This window comes from Pecten maximus, chromosome 5 (assembly GCF_902652985.1).
Source record: "Pecten maximus chromosome 5, xPecMax1.1, whole genome shotgun sequence".
NCBI lineage: Eukaryota > Metazoa > Mollusca > Bivalvia > Pectinida > Pectinidae > Pecten > Pecten maximus.
The window spans coordinates 19,027,085-19,044,517 of NC_047019.1; the positions used below are offsets into that span (position 1 = coordinate 19,027,085).

General features: G+C 36.1%; 2 protein-coding genes across 3 annotated transcripts; both read right to left on the reverse strand.

Moving 5' to 3' along the window:
- Window positions 1–666: 666 nt before the first annotated feature.
- On the reverse strand, window positions 667–4,069 carry LOC117327422. The gene has a single exon (XM_033884384.1). The coding sequence runs from the start codon at window positions 3,699–3,701 to the stop codon at window positions 2,538–2,540; it is 1,164 nt and encodes a 387-aa protein (XP_033740275.1). The 5' UTR covers window positions 3,702–4,069; the 3' UTR covers window positions 667–2,537.
- An 11,121-nt stretch (window positions 4,070–15,190) lies between these two features.
- LOC117327425 (kelch-like protein 29) lies at window positions 15,191–17,428 on the reverse strand. 2 transcript variants are annotated; one of them, XM_033884389.1, is made up of 2 exons: window positions 17,295–17,428; window positions 15,191–16,785 (listed from the first exon to the last, which is right to left on the reverse strand). In XM_033884389.1, exon 2 carries the CDS (start codon window positions 16,658–16,660, stop codon window positions 15,479–15,481), a length of 1,182 nt encoding a protein of 393 aa, XP_033740280.1. In that variant the 5' UTR covers window positions 16,661–16,785; window positions 17,295–17,428; the 3' UTR covers window positions 15,191–15,478. The 2 variants fall into 2 exon arrangements, with proteins under 2 accessions (XP_033740280.1, XP_033740279.1); XM_033884388.1 differs by having other exon boundaries at window positions 17,291–17,428.
- Between the last annotated feature and the right edge of the window lie 5 nt (window positions 17,429–17,433).

A 17,433-nucleotide genomic window follows, 5' to 3' on the forward strand; every position in this document is an offset into this window, starting at 1 on the left:
TAATGTTAAGTGTATCAAATTACTGTTGACCTCGGGGTTGTGGTGGTCGGTATAGCAAAAATACGCAATTGGAGAGTCGCATGTTCGAGTTCAACTATGGACACTATGGTGTTTGTTTAAACAAGATACATCATGTTTCCGTTGGGTTTCAGTCAATTTAGCTGAAAATGAGTTTGGTTTGGTTGGTTTATTTTGTGTAATGTACTAATAACCACCAGGGTCATTTGAGGATGTGTTAGGTTTTGGAGGAAAGCCGGAGTACCCGGCGAAAAACCTCCGGCCAACAGTCACTACCAGGCAACTGCCCCACGTGCGTTTCGGTCTCGCAACCTAGAGGTTGAGGGCAAGTGTTAAAGTGTCGGGACATCCTACGTGCATATCTTGTTTTCCTTTTTTTTAATCCGTTCAAATTCGTCCACTGATTATAAACAATTTGCATATCCACGTATATTTATCGAACTAGGAACAAGAAACGTGAGAAGATCTAGTCAAAATAGTATTTTGGCAGAAGAAAAATAAATGGAGTTATTCACTAAATCAAAGACTCTGTCACCATTTGTGTTTGTTCAACTTGAGAACAGTTTCGGTAAACACATTTCACAGTACATACGAATTAATATGACGCATTTCAATTGACAAACAAACCAGAAAATTTAATTGGTTTCTTTTATTTAATTTTCAAACAGCCTTTTTTCTCGATTATTTACTTAGGAGAACGCATGGGTATTTAAACTACCTCGATGAGTTACAATGAGTGCAAATACAAAATGTCACAATTGACCGTGAATATGTTGACATACAATTCATTAATGTAAATGTTCTGAGAAAATGATCTACATATTATTTATCTAACCTTATAATTACATTGCAAACATCGTCAACATGTGTAGGTAAACATTAGTTAAATAGGTAAACCCAACTGTATTTTGATATAAGAAGCAGTGTTCATTGTTGTGTACATACACTAGGGAAATTGAAAAATTGATGAAATGTTAAGTATTTACGATATCGGATACATTTTTTTAAACATTGTAGATTAAATGACGTCTTCACGTTTAGTACTTCCGATATAAACAACAAGCTTTTTTACTGTTCACCTGCGTTGTATCAAATTAATTTTGGACTCAATGATTTCCTGATTATTGAAAATGTTTGTCCTAAAGTGAGTTTTCAAAACATGGACATGAATCATTGTCCCAGACTCTATATCGGTATGATCTTAAATTTAGTTTCATGTGATATTAAGTGAAACGAGTATTAGAAGTTTTCTGACTGGTGCAGCGATGTGAAACACGGTATACATTTTTTTATACTTGTGGCATATACGCACACATTAAACGGCCGAATTCACCAGATAACACACCAATTATGTGATAAAACTTGCTTTTGGAGACTATCCGAATATTTATACTACAATATATATTTCTTTTAAATCTTCTAGCAATGTTTCTAGCACATTGTTCATTTCTAATACATTTCGTCAAGTGATGTTCAATATAAACTTCTAAAACGATTAAAAACCATTCTTGTATGATAATATTGATCCTGATTATTTGTTTTATGTCTATGAAGGTCTGGTGCTATGCATCGTATTTTTGTTAACATAATTCCCATTACACAAACGTATTAATGCAATAGGTGACTTGTGCAATAGTGTCTAGCAGAGCTGTACGTAACGTCATGTCGGTAGACTTTCATTTTTATTCATATTTTAGAGTAAAAATGTCGATATTTCAGATTTCATGAACAATTCGAGTTATATATTCCAGTTCAAAATTTTGCTCGACAAAATTTCATCAAGATGGAAGATGTTAGAATTTCTTTCCATATCAATTGAAACACGTAAATACCTTTCGTAAAACATATATGTACTATTAAGAATATAAAAATGATGTAAGGCATAAGAAAAAAAGCAATATAAACAATTTGTTTGTTTGTTGATTTGTTTTACAATCTAAAATGCAGGCTATTTTCATTACACTGCCCACAATGTTGTAATGTTGCTTTGTTACAATACCAATGTTTTCAAACATTTCGAAAAAGTTCACTAAGGAATAAATACCAACTACGGAGCAATATCAAAACGTGCATACATGTGAATGTATTCCATTAAACGCGATTATTTCAGACGTTACAGAATAGAATTATTTACGCTACAACAACTATGCACGGCGGTTATATGCTTGAATACCTTTTTAATGTTACCATTCCTTCCAAAGAAACATCACCTATAATATCACAGGACATGAAAGAGAAGTTCGATCCATGTATAATGAGACACTATCGATCAAATATGCATAAACAAAACCATCACTGAAGCAGGAATTCCCTTTCATTGGAGTGGCAATGTAGGCTTATAAAAGAAAAATCCGGATTATGAACAAAATAATCCATTCTATTTTGGTTGTTCGTCCCTGAAATCTCATCCGCTTATTCTGAACACGTCTCTGCGATTTCTATAGAAAGTCCGAACGCAGAGTTAAGTGCAAATTAATGCAAGCTATAGCTGTCTGCGAAATCAAAGCGGGGGTATGTTTCTATATTCTGAGTATACCAAGCTTCCGTCTTGCCTCCTGTACTATCATTGCCCTTCTATTGTCTATGTGTTGTCGTTTCGCTAACATCGCTTCGGCTATCCTCACATTTTCCAGGCCTTTTTTAATATACTCCGGTAAAGGATGCTTTTTGTTGAATGAATCTTGAGAGCTACAAAACCGTCGTATTCTATTCTGTATGCCGTTGTCATGCGTAGCGCACCGATATGCACTACTACCGGAAGTTGGTTTATCCATTTCAATCCCACCGTTATGAAATATCTCCTTCATTTGTGGAATTTCAGAGCAGTACTCGGTCTCTAAGAGGTGCATAAATGTTTTTACTTGTCTGTCCGAAAATGAGTACCGACTGTACTCATCAGTGACACCATCCTCACACTCCAACTCTCCAATGTGATCCTCATACATTTGTATTAGTTTCTTCATATATTCACACGTACTGCAGGTTCGTTCCCGGCGACGACGAGATTCGGCCTCCTCTTCTTCCTTTAGATCCCTTGGTCGGTGCTGAAGAAAGGAAACATAAGCGGGAGATGATTTAGGTCTCTGCTTTTTAGGTTTACCAGATGTTACATCCTTCACTGGGTTTGATTTTGGGGTTGATCTGTCGAACACTCTCGCAGACTTTGCTCGAAACGAATGAGTTGATTGCATCCACTGTTTCTCACGAATTCTTTGTTCTTTTTGCACTCGCGATTTATAACTTTCTAATTTACATTCTTCAGTTCTATTAAGCTTCTGAGCCTTGAACTCACTTTCTGTTTGACAGAGCTGTTTCTTGTACCCAATACAATTGTTGGCAGGGTACCCATCCAATGATATACCAGTCTCTGTTGTCATGACCGACATCGGTTTCGGAGGGTATTGAGCATCAATAACACGATTATCTCTTTGCTGTTGACAATCTGTCTCCTTCCTCCGATTTTCTGATCTTATGCTTGCGTAGATACTAGATGTAGTGCTGAGAACTCTAAAATTCTTTGAAGTTGCATATGTGCTGAAACCAGTTCCATTAGAATAGCTTCTGTCTTCACTAGAACCAGAATAATGTTGGCCATTGATGGCACTTTCCGTTTTAAGCCTTGGAAGGCTTTCCCGTCTCGGTTTATATTGACTTCGAGCAATCTTCGCTTGATTAACTTCCATGTTAGTGTGTGTGCTTTTAAAAAAATAGAGTTCAGGTAGTATCAATCACGCTGACTGTTAATTGAATGTCACCAAAGACTGTCGGGACACTCAACCTTGTTAATGGCGAAGTTGCATGTGTTGCTTTGAATAAAATATCCAGTTACCGCAGAATGAACAATCTTATAATAATACTGTCTTATTTCACATAACATAATTCACGTCGTGTCATCAACGAACAACAATCCAATCTATTATTATGTCAACTGCATGGTAAATAAATAATAAATTAAATGTGAGATATGCCTTGATTTGTAAATAATACACAGTAAGTCTTACCAAGCTGACAGCGTGACACCGTCCTGTCACAGTGATCCTGTTAACGCCTGTGTTCCGTTTCCATGTCCATCAGTCATAAAACTGATAAATGATGAAAATATTTGACATAGGGATTTAACACTGAACAACGTGTTGGGCACTCGATGTCGATTATTTAGACAAGCGGGATTATGTCGTGCAAACACCTACAGCGCTTTGTTTGCGTGCGTGAGGGGACTGGGCCTTCTAAACCTCAGTGTGACAGCGACAATAACAAACACAAAATTTAATAATGGGAAAATTGGCAGCTTAAAGGTATCCCATGTCTTACCAGTATGAAGCGGAAACATTCACCCTCTTTATTGATAGATCAATTATGGCCGGCAGAAGGGCCGGGTATTTAACACCAATATAGAAAATTGAGAAAATATAAAAGCTGTTCAAGTATTTGTTCAGCCAAACTATTCCTTCTTTCTTAAATAAACAGATGTGATTTATCTGTTATTTGATAAAAGCGTTACTGTATGTGTCCTTTTGATAGCAGTGTCGAGGGGGCCAGATTAAATAACAAAAGTGAATACTAAAGTAATTTTAAAAAAATCATTTCGGTTTCGTAACAGTGATATTTATTCATGCGAGTTAATCTGACAATTAAAATATAATTCTGCAGCAGTTACATATACAATGGCAGTTGCAGAAAAAAGCAATATATATGTCGGTTTATGAATGCTACCGACTCCGTATCATGCATAAATTCAATTCAATGGTCTCTCTTATCGATGTTTGTATATAGTAATCTGAACAATGGTAGTCTTTCATAGGAAGTAACAATTTCCATTCTAAAACATCTACGTAGAACGCATTAAAATTGGTAATATTTAAATATAAAATAACAAATATTCGTTGATAACTTTGAACATAATGCATTTTAATCTGAGTCGCAAAGTAGTGATTAAAATGATATTTGTATCATTGACAAGAACTGCAAAATATCTGTTTATCAGATTTAACTATTAAGAACATTTACTTTTTCTATGTAGTAAACTTTAAAATCAAAGCGATGCTAACATTAACTTTATGTATGATTATATTTTTATTTTCGATTTAACCATTCGTTTCTAACACTAAATCAAAATATGAATACGTATTATTTTGAAAGTCCAATTGAGATATAAATATACTCCTATAAAGACTTTGAGTGTATTTCATGAAAAGTATATCAAACTTGAAAAAAGTTAGCATTCGATAGTATTGGTCACCATATACGAATATAGAAGATAAAAACAACATATTTGCGATGTTTTTATTAGCCTTTTAATGTGATACTACAAAAAATTACCATGATAAGCCAAGGTTGATAAAGATCTGTACACATCATATACTTAGCAACAACATACCAGCTAACCATTTATATGGAGCTGCGATCTCATATATGTAACAGAGCGCATGATTAATTAAAAATTTAAATCACTGCCTCCGCTAGGGATCGAAACCTCTGGCTTACTAGTCTTACGCTCAACCGATCGAGCTACAGAGAAGATCTTTCTAGCCGAGCGATATATTGCGGCTAGTATTTACCAGAGTTACATACTCCCCCTCGAGTTTCCAGGAGTAACAGCGATGCTTGTGGAGCAATCCTGAGTATTTTCCCCGGGTCCCTACATTGGCGCCAATGTAACAGAGCGCATGATTAATTAAAAATTAAATCACTGCCTCCGCTAGGGATCGAACCCTGGACCCCTGGCTTACTAGTCTTACGCTCAACCGATCGAGCTAAAGAGAAGATCTCTCTAGCCGAGCGATATATTGCGGCTAGTATTTACCAGGGTTACATATACATGTATATATCGGATGAAGGTATATTAACATTTTACGAAAATATCGCATCATATAGCAGGCTAAATAAGATATCTTCTGCCTGGTCCATTATAATCACGTAGGGATAAATCAGTTATTCTCCTTGTATATCACTTCCAGCGCTAAGTGTTAAGCTGGGAACATTATTTACACGTTCCTTGGTTAAATACATCGGAATATCACGATCAGGTTACAGAACTTACTTCATAAGGGCATGTACAATTCAAAGCCCAAATTGAAGGCCGTTACAAGGAATTCATGAACAATAAAATTGTTTAGAAAGAAGAGAAGATCTAAGCAGTCAATCCAATATGAGGTCGCCTCTGACTAATGATGTGATATGGACAATATGTACAGTCCTTGTGTCGTACTGGAGAAGCATCAATTTACACGAACATAAACTTATATTACTCAAATTTGATGAAGCTAACCGAGAAGATATTAATTCAAATCTTCTATCTGTTATTTGGGAAACATTAATTATGCGTACGTCGATGAGTTTAACAGGATAATGATTGATAAAATGTCGACCCTAGCTGAAATTCATATTCCTAAAAAACTTATAATAATAAGATCTATTGATTATCCTGGGTGATACATTTGATACAAACTTATCCTAGGGAAACAGAGTAATAAAGAAAATGATTGGTATGAATTAAGATTAGCACCTGATAGCTGTAAAGCTTTCATCAGAACTAAAGATAATATATATATTTTTTTAAACCTACAAACTTCCTTTTCTGATAAAACAATACCTCTTGGTAAATGGTAAATCTATAGGCAGCCTGTCAAATTTAAGTAAATCCCTACTCCCTGTAAAAGTATATTATATTATGATATCTAAATTCATCAACAAAGTCTATTTTTGAAATAATTTCTTTTCATCCATATCTAATGCCACAGATGATATCAAAACTCCAAGCCATGAGTTTGACTTGCCTCCCCTTAGTCACCTTGAATTTGATAATATCACAATAACTGATCATGATGTTTAGGACCAGCTAATTAATGTTAATAACTCTCCAGGCCCTGATGATATTACGGCCAAATTGATTAAAAATCGTTTACCCTTGCTTATGTTACCTTTAAAAATACTTTTTCAAAAAGTCATTTTACAGGGAAGAATTCCACTAACATGGAGGTATGCTTATGCTTATGCTGTATATACAGGAAAGGCTCCATCGGAGATCCTATTAATAATAGACCAATAGCAATTACTCAATGCTTCATTAAGCTCGCAGGAAAAAAATGTATTTATACATTATTTGGGCATGTATCTCAACATGACATAATATGTAATCATCAATATGGCTTCAAACATAAGGACTCAACAGTCGACCAACTTATTTATTTACGGTGCCATAATTAAAAACCTAGATTAAGGAAAATATATTAGATTAATTTCATGTGATATTAGCAAAGCATTTGATAGAGTTTGGCATAAGTAACTATTATATAGATTAAAATTATATAATACATGTATCTCTTGAAATCTATATATTTGTTTTCAGAAATTATTTATCAGACAGAAAACAAAAGGTACAAAGCTGGCTAGTAACTGAGATATGACCACTAGCTGAAATTTGAGTAAACTTTCTATCTTAAAGAGGCACTCCGTCGTTGAAATGAGTCTGTGCTATAAAAGAAAAGTAATCGAGAATTTTGTATTTTTTGCAACTGGAAAAATTTATAAACTTTACCCTAATACAACACTTAAAGTCTGAAGATGACCCAACGTTCTTAAAAGTAAAAGTTTTTGAAAATTAGTCGCCACCGACGACTATTAATACGACCATGCGCAGACATGTTCACGAACAGAAACGAAAATGGCGTACGCAGCTCGCCGAGTGAATTATTTGCTAATAGGTCACTGAAACGGAACCGGCATGATAATGAGGACAGGACAAGAAAGCGAACGTACAAAAAGTCGTATGAATCGATTCGGTCGAGTGAACGAGGTATTCGCATTGTTTCTGTTCGTAAGAAACCATAAATGATCGAAGCTACACAGAACTACTATGCGGACAAATCACAAACATTAGAACTAGATACTATCTCTTTAAAACAACAATAAAAGGACTACAAGTATAATGTGTATTTGTCTTATCTTTACACTAAATCCATGTACACGTTTTGTTTGTAAACACGTTTGCCCTGTGGTGCTCATATTTATGCGACTTTGTGCAGACGTCATAAAAGTGTGTATTCGTAGCTCATTTACTAACATAAGTAATTTATGTAAAACGAACTATAGTTGGGGTTAAAACGATACACCTACATGTGAATCTGCTTACGGTTGTCTGAGGTATCACGTGATATCGAAATGAAGCAGGGGAGGAGTGGCTGAACATTCTAGTGCGGATGCACAGCGTCAGAGTTTTGAGGATTTTCTGTACAAATATGATCTATAATCCATCACAGTCTTAAATACAAAAATCTTACACAAATGTATTCATTTTCACGAAATAGATTGTATATATGTTGTACCGTTTCAGGTGAGGAGTTATATAGGCACTGCCTATTGTCTAATCCTTATGCTGACACAGTAAATGTTAAACTAATACAATGTGATTGATAAACATGTCCACAATAATCTTGTGACCGACTGCCATATGTGGTAAGGAAATGTTTTACCCAAGGGTGTCTTGTTACACTTCACATGTCGCGACTTTTCTATCATTTAAAAATCTCTGCTTCACATAAAAATGGATTTAAAAAAAAAAATCATCATGGTGCGTGTGCCGTTGCATGTTGTAAAGATTCATGCAAATCCTTTGTTTTGGTAAACACGTGTTTTTTTTTTATCTGGTCTGGTATGGTCCTCTATACATCAGGTAACCGAATATATCCGCATTTCATGCGTTTAGCACTAAGGAATACCTCTATCATACAAACACACGATGCAGATAATTAATTGATGGAATGGTGAGTGTGCGCAGCACAACATGTAAACCTGCCTACCCCTTAAACCACCAACACTTATATATATAATTGTGCCGTATCATAAGCAGATCTCAGTCACGAGTGAAGAAATCTATTCTAGACTGGTAATCCACAGTATAATCATGGCGTTATGCGTCATATACATACATTTACTTTCTGTTCTGTCCTTATAAAGCAGTTTAAGCTGTTCTGATCTGACAAGTACGTTAAAGTGTTGATTTTAAGAATACACAGACGTTAACATATGGCAGTGGAGATTGTTTTGACATACTTATTTCATTATTGATTACCAACGCTGATTTATAAGCAACGTGATTGCGTTTAAGAATCAGACTAGAACCGAACACGTTCAATCAAAATCAATAAGACAGTAGCAACTTAAGTTTGGTAGACTCTTGAACCAACCGCCGCGAATGTATCAAGAAAAATGTAAGAAATTCTCAAAATATGGAATCTTTTCATTGTTGTATATTATGTAGATATAAAGTTTTTTTTACAACATTGAACATTTATGTCTGCATACCACTTATACACACTCATAAAATTATTCATAAATGCATTCATAAGGCATTCATGTTATTTGTTAAGCAAACGTTTAGGTCCTCTGACCCGAAGTCCGTCGTTGTCGGCCGGGCGCCGTGCATAAACTTTTTAACATTTCAAATTTCTTTCCATCAGTGGGATTGAGCTCTAACTTGCCTGAAATGATCCTGAGATTGCCCTTAACAAGTGTTGTTACTTTTCGGGTAAGTCCGAAATCTAACATGGCCTCAATCTTGAAAAAAATACATTTAAAACTTCTTCTCCAGTTCCACTGGTGCCATACAGCTGGGAATTGGTAGGAATGTTAAGGGGAGGCAACAAAGTGTTGTTATTTTTGGCCCCGTAAAAACATTAATATGGCAGCCACGGCGGCCATTTTGTAACATAAAAGCCCAATCATAGCTTTCCTGAACAACAGTTATTTCGAACTTCTCAAGTTTCACGAGTGGGATTCAGCTCCAACTTACCTTAAATAATCGTGATATAGTTTTGATCAAGTGTTGTTATTTTTTGAAGTCGGTTGGAAACCCAAGATGGATGAGTATGTATATTTCAATAGTACAAGGGACTTTAGAGTCAGATGACCGTTAAGGCCCTGGGGTCTCTTGTTGACAGCGTTTGAATGTTTAATAATACCAAATTCAAAACTTTGAAAACAAAGATGTTACATGATGCCTGTCATCAGTTTCTTGCTGTGTAATCCAGCTGTTTCCGTGGTGATCTACTAATTAAAACAGTAGCCTATGTCATTGTTTTAAATGTTCGATTCCTGGCATGAATCGATCATCTTGCCAGTGTTCATTGATGTCATCGTCATCAAAATATCACTGTGCGTGAGTTGACTTCGTTTAGATGTGGTAGTGGTTGGAAGGTACCTCAGGCTAACATTGCTAAAAGTTAGGTTATGGGAATGCGAAGTGGCATTATCCAGTATTGTTTGGGTTTTTTTCATATCACTGTTGATTCTTCGAATTCAGACGATCCACGATGTTTTTATTGGAACGCAGCAATATACATGTAATATCATATCTGCATCTCGCTTACCCGGTAAAGCATTCGTTTTCTATGCAGATTCAACCGCATTTTTTAAAACTTTAAATGTGATTCAAATTAACAGCTATACCAACACTCACATTTTCAGTTTCGTTATGTGTTTTACAAATAATCTTTATACAACATATCTGTTATACGGTAATCTTTATATTACAAATGCTATCTAATGATGTGTATATGATATATCAATCATGTGCATTCATGTATATACGAGTTGTCTTTTTTGTAAGGAAGTAACCTCAAACAACAAACCAATATTCATCGAACCTTATTGCGTGTTCCGCTATTCTCAGGACGAGTTATATAAATTCGATGTGTTCATGTTCATTCATGAGTATACGATGGTAGACGGATATTTAAACCGTATCGGTTTTTTTTATGACGTTTTGGTAAAGCACAAAGGACCGTGTTGGTTCTTGTTCCAGTATACAAAATAGCCATTTCATTCTGAATCAGCTACATGTTTAAATTAAATATGACTGTACGGCGACAACATTAAAGCCCTTGCGAATATTAACATTGGTTTTACATAATTGGCAGGTTACCGATGAATTCCGATACATATTTATATATGCTTTATGAAATATATAAAAGGGATACATTTTTGTATATCTCAATGAAGCATTGAATTAGTTTGATTTTGTATTGTTTAACGTCCTGTCAAAAGGTTTGGTCATTAAGTGCGGCACTGATCCAATGTAGCATGTTTCTAAGAAGTATTGTCTAGGAAGATAGAGTACCTCGGTATCTAAGTATTGAGATTATGATTTGTATTCGTTTGGTGTTTTGTATTTTAACTATTCTCGTTTAATCTTTTAAAATGTGCACGGATGTTGAAAAGATGTAAAACTTTATTAGTATCCTTAATATATATTGTGCAACAGTGGGGAAGGATGTCCTGCATAATAATATTTTTATAAACCTACTTTGCTACACATTTTTATTCAGATTGACTGACAAAAGCTCACACAAATGACCGCAGACAACAAATCACTCAGGCAGACCGCTGCCGCTGACTGATAATCACCGAAAAAGACCGCTGACAACAAATCACCCAGGTAAACCGCTCACGCTGACAAACAAATTCAGGTAGACCTCTGACGCTAACAACAAATCACACAAGTAGGTCGATGACAACAACAAATCACGCAAGTAGGTCGATGACAACAACTAATCACACAAGTAGGTCGATGACAACAACAAATCACGCAAGTAGGTCGATGACAACAACAAATCACACAAGTAGGTCGATGACAACAATTACCAATATAGATCACTGACAACAAATCACCAAGATAGACCACTGACAACAAATCGACCAGATAGACCGATGACAACAAATCATCCAGATAGACCACTGACAACAAATCACCAAGATAGACCACTGACAACAAATCGACTAGATAGACCGATGACAACAAATCACCCAGATAGACCACTGACAACAAATCACCAAGATAGACCGCTGACAACAAATCACCAAGATAGACCGCTGACAACAAATCGACCAGATAGACCATTGACAAAAAATCACCCAGATAGACCGATGACAACAAATCACCCAGATAGACCGATGACAACAAATCACCTTAGTAGACCGCTGACAACAAATTACACAAGAAGACCGCTGACAACAAATCACACAAGTAGGTCGATGACAACAACAAATCACGCAAGTAGGTCGATGACAACAACAAATCACACAAGTAGGTCGATAACAACAACAAATCACACAAGTAGGTCGATGACAACAACAAATCACACAAGTAGGTCGATGACAACAACAAATCACACAAGTAGATCGATGACAACAATTACCAAGATAGACCGCTGACAACAAATCACCAAGATAGAAGGATAACAAAAATCACCACGATAGCCCGATGACAACAAATCACCAAGATAGACCGCTGACAACAAATCGACCAGATAAACCGATGACAACAAATCACCCAGATAGATAACTGACAACAAATCACCAAGATAGACCACTGACAACAAATCGACCAGATAGACCACTGACAACAAATCACCCAGATAGACCGATGACAACAAATCACCTTAAAAGACCGCTGACAACAAATTACACAAGTAGACTGCTGACAAAAATTACACAAGTAGACCGCTGGCAACAAATCATTCAGGTAAATGCGGCTTTTTTTTTTGCACCCTGTCAACATACTTGATTGTGTTACAATGAAAGTTCAGCACAAAGTTCAGCCTGCCGAGAAAATCACACGGAATTTACCAGATCGTCAAATTAATATTTTCGCGGAAAATAGGTTATATCTGGAAACAACTCAGTTATTTTAAAACACATAACTAGATTTATTTTTTAGTATAAAGGCCCTTTGAGTAAAATATTTTCACGCCTTCAATCACAGTTATTTTAACGTTAATTTATTGGTAATTTGATCATAGCTCGTTTAAATTAAATATTGACTGTTCAGTGGCACAAGTATCCGATATACTATAAATACACCACATACGTGCCCAAATGGCCTGGTTAATGAACTGGACCACGGTAGGATAGTGAAAGTATTTGCTTAATACTCTAAATCGGAATGATTAAATACGACGTTATGCATACATAGTTGGTAGCGTACAAACGCGTTAAATATAATATCGGTTGAGGAGAAAACAGTCATATGATTACTCGTAGGTTTACAACGTCTGGTATTGCTATGCTATACTCCAGATGTGAGTGTGGGGTGCCTAGTCAACAGGTGACAGCTAGCATATGGACAGTAGTGTAGTGTGTGAGGTATGCGATTGGTCGAATTGCAACGGGTGTATAATCAACCTAGGGGGGCCAGTAGAGCTTAGCGACCTCATGATGATAACATGTTAATAAACGTAAAACTACACACGCGTGTTTTGATTGTATGGAAGCTAACAACAATTATGTGCAAGCAAGTAAATCTTATCTCGTCATTCTTAATCAAAACCATCGGGAATCTTATTTCTTGAAAGTCAAATGTGTGTAAAGTATAACTCCCGTTATCGTAGACAACGAAAAACACCAATAATGTATCATTTCTATTGTTTAATTTTGTATGAATATGTTTGCTGCACAAGTGGAGGTAACATAGATACACAAAGGACGAATAAGGACAATACAATGTGTACATTAAGTTACATGTCCGAGATTCTTACTTTACTGTAGGGCATGTATGCAGTTTCCAATAAAAAATGCAGTCAATCATCATTTACAACGTACATAGATTAAGTTGGCTAGGTGCCAATATATTATTCAGTTCAAGAAAGCGAGACAAGTCCTTATAGAAATTAATATATAGAACACATATCTTTTTTTAGGTTTGGAAATCCACATCTTTTTGGGACGATAAAAATAGAAACAGCGCACAGGAGAACACTTATATTAGAGTGGAAAAATTTATTTTTCACACGGAAAAGTTATATAAACAACCAGACGAAGACTAATGTAAGTTAAGTAGCTCATGATACTGATGTAATGTACAACATTTTCGTACACACTACATCCTCGTATTCATTTTCAAATTGACGTTGATGTTTACTGGTGATACACGCGTGAACAGATCTTAAGTATTGTCATGGTAAGCTGGAAAAGTGTCCCTAGTTAAATAGTAAAATTCTAATGGTTTTCTTATGCAAAGTACACGTTTAGCTTATGCAAAATTCAGGGTAGCTTTACGACACACGTGTATTTGAAATTGACGGTACGCTGACATATCTATAAAACCAATCATTTTGTCATTTCTACATCTTTTGCTTGTTTCTAGTATGGATACATTTTTATATATAAAATATATATAGATATTTGTATGAATTGTCCGGTCCGATTGATCCCGAGCAGCAAATATTACACATAACATCTAAATAATTGTGTTACCAACCCTTGGCTTAATCTTAAGCAATACGATTCGCATCAAGGTACAATAGCCCGATTTCCTGTTTATATTTATTGGAAAAAGTGTTGTTGCTATTCATAGCTAGCTCCTTGTTTGAATAACAATGTGTTTGATATTTGTGTGTTTGAAGGATACTCAAATGTGACATTGATTGGTTACCAGGATGTGGTATTTCCCGCCTTTTCTCGACGTTTTATTTTCTGATAAGACTTTTCTAAACTTTATTGCTATGCTATAAAGCTACACACTATTTCATACCGATGTACATTATCACCTGTTTGCAATTCTAGGCAAATAACATATTCTGTGTGGAACAACAGCTGTAAAACCTTTAAAACGAACGCCGCCAAGGTCATTTGACCGGTTAGATATTGGCTGTTTTATAGAGAAGGAAGTATTTATCAACATATTTCTATCTCTTGACCTTTGTATGATGAAATAAGAGTGAAATATACCTTTGTGACAGTCACAGCTTATTCAAACGGAAACGGGGCTTAAGCATATCGACACATCAAATTTACAAGGAAAAGATTATTACAGATAGCTTCCTGTTACTCTGAATTATATGATAGAAAACGTTATCAACTGCAAATAAAGGCGTTCGCTTAAATATATTTTAGTCGCTTGGTGCCGTAAATTGGGACGGGTTTGAGTGCCGTTTGCAATATATAGCTTACATTAACCTAGACCTTACACAACTGACATCTAACAGGAATCACATTGATTAACCTACAAGTTTGTACCTATACTCATATATCTTACATTACTGACAGATTTATATATTGCGTTTTTAAATCTTAAACTAAACATATCATAATTTTTATTGTACATTATAATTCCAATTTGAAGATGAATCCCAGAAGAGCCACGCTATGTAAATGTAAGTAAAACGCAAGAACAACAGAGATTTCAGCAAACCTTTATTGTATCGAAGGGAAATGTGCTATGTTACACAAAAAAGATTTGTAATACCTACGGAACAGGATATATGAGACACAAAGCATTCACATAAGCAATTGCAAATTTGACACAATACAAATAATGAAGATACATTGCACATTATAATACACGACAAAGCACCCATATTGAAGTTAGAACAACTACCAATATGGATATAGTGTTTATCATAAGTTATACGCAGTTTATCATGATATATGGGATCATAATGGAAACAGTATGATATACACGTGTTCAGCTGAAAAATGGAACAAGTCCGTAATCTGCCGGAATTTCTACTGAACAGTTACCATATACAGACAGTGGGGAGGACAGGTCTCTGTCTGTCACATGCCACGTGCAAGTCTCGGGCGAATACACGTACACAGTTTTTAGAGCATTGTCATCATTAAGTGTTTTTCCACCAGCAAAGAAGATCCCTTCTTTTTCTGCGAACATTGCAAAGTTTGTACAACACACTGGCATATGTGTACAAATAACGTTTTGATTTGAATCTGGATCATACGACACAAGTCGTCCATTACCGCACGCAACGAAGATCTTTCCATTTCTCACCACCGCCTGCCCTTCTGATGTAGGGAATGGGAGGCTTGTCAGAATTTTGCATGTCTTTGTTTGCGGATCATACACCTGAACATTGGGCGTTTCTTTGCCATTGTCTAATATTCCACCAAACACGTAAATCTTGTTGTCGTGTTTGATTGCGCACGCACTGTGAACAGCTACTTCTAGATTTCCAACTATTTTCCAGGAATGGCGTTTTGAAGTGAATTCCTCGATGGAACAAATCACCTCGCCCTTGTTATTTTTTCCTCCGAATACATAGAGTTTGTTCTGAACACATGTCATACAGTGGAGAGATCTACCCTTAACTAGTCGTTTTGAACACCTCTTCCTTTTGTTCAATACAATATCACAATGATAAACGTCTCCCGAACACTTCCCACCCCCAGAAACGTACACATGAGGGGCGTCATATCCATGGTCTTGTAAGCAGCAAACTGCACATCCAGCTCCTACACCCGAAAGTTCTGGAATCTGGCATATTTTCTGGAAATTCTTTCGGCAATCATACAAGTGACAAACGAGGGGGCCAGATGGCCGATCTTCTCTGTTTCCGATGAACATTAATTGGTAGCGAGATGCTTCATTCTTTGATTTCGGCCCTAGGCTAAGGCGCCGGCACAGGCTATTATTCCTGAGAAAGTTTTCACATTCATACTGTAATTTATCATGGTGAAGTTGGCGCGATATTGCCAGGAACTGTTCAACGTTGGAGGAATTGATACATTCTTCGTGTTCAAAGCAACCCTCACAGAAATAGGTAGCAAGATACTTCTTCGATTTCGGGTCTAGACTTTCATGAATCAGATTCGGGTACAGATTACTGCTTGAGTTTAAATTCTGGCACTGCATGGTGTGTGGATATAGTTCAACACTGAACCTGGAATTTGTCGCTGAAAGTAAGCAGCCAAGCTTGGGTCGCCCGTATGTGTGGTCATACCACACTATCTTGTTGTGTTGTCTTTCCTGTTTATATTCTACAATAAATAAAGAGGAGCATTATATATATTACATACTTTCTGTCCACAATACATCACACCGGAAGCAGGCAGTTAACAGGAGGAAATTTGGAGACGAGATTAAGTGGTTATAACACTAGGGCGAAGATAATGTTGTGCATTGTACATCTCTTCAAGTGTTAACAACGGGATGTTTTGTATGATATATGTTCCTATGTGGACGGATCCATGTTTTAAATCTGTCTCCACCACTCACGAAAACAAAGACAAATCGATATAGCAATCGCCCACGTAACGTTATTCACAATGTTTTAATATGGTTTTGATATAAACATCATTTATAATGTCACACATACAAAGTATATGATATAAGTGTAGATCACTACATACATAAGATCAGTGTTTCAATATAACGTAATGGATACCAACATAAAGACGAAAGTGCATTGTCCCAATCCAACCATGAGGTATTGAATCGATTCATGTGTTGAATCTCACAAATACACACAGATAAATGACTCACCTACTGATAAAAGCAGTTTCCGGAGACTAGTATCAGCTCATCTGCCTTTGTAGTAAATTTTAGATATCGTGTGCCCTGTTCCCGCTGTGTACTACAACCAACAAGTAACTTCACGTTTAAAACTCTTTCTGCGATGATCAGTT

Coding starts and splice junctions, on each gene's coding strand:
- LOC117327422 (XM_033884384.1), bottom strand. CDS start 3,701: ATGGAAGTTAATCAAGCGAAGATTGCTCGAAGTCAATATAAACCGAGA.
- LOC117327425 (XM_033884389.1), bottom strand. CDS start 16,660: ATGCAGTGCCAGAATTTAAACTCAAGCAGTAATCTGTACCCGAATCTG.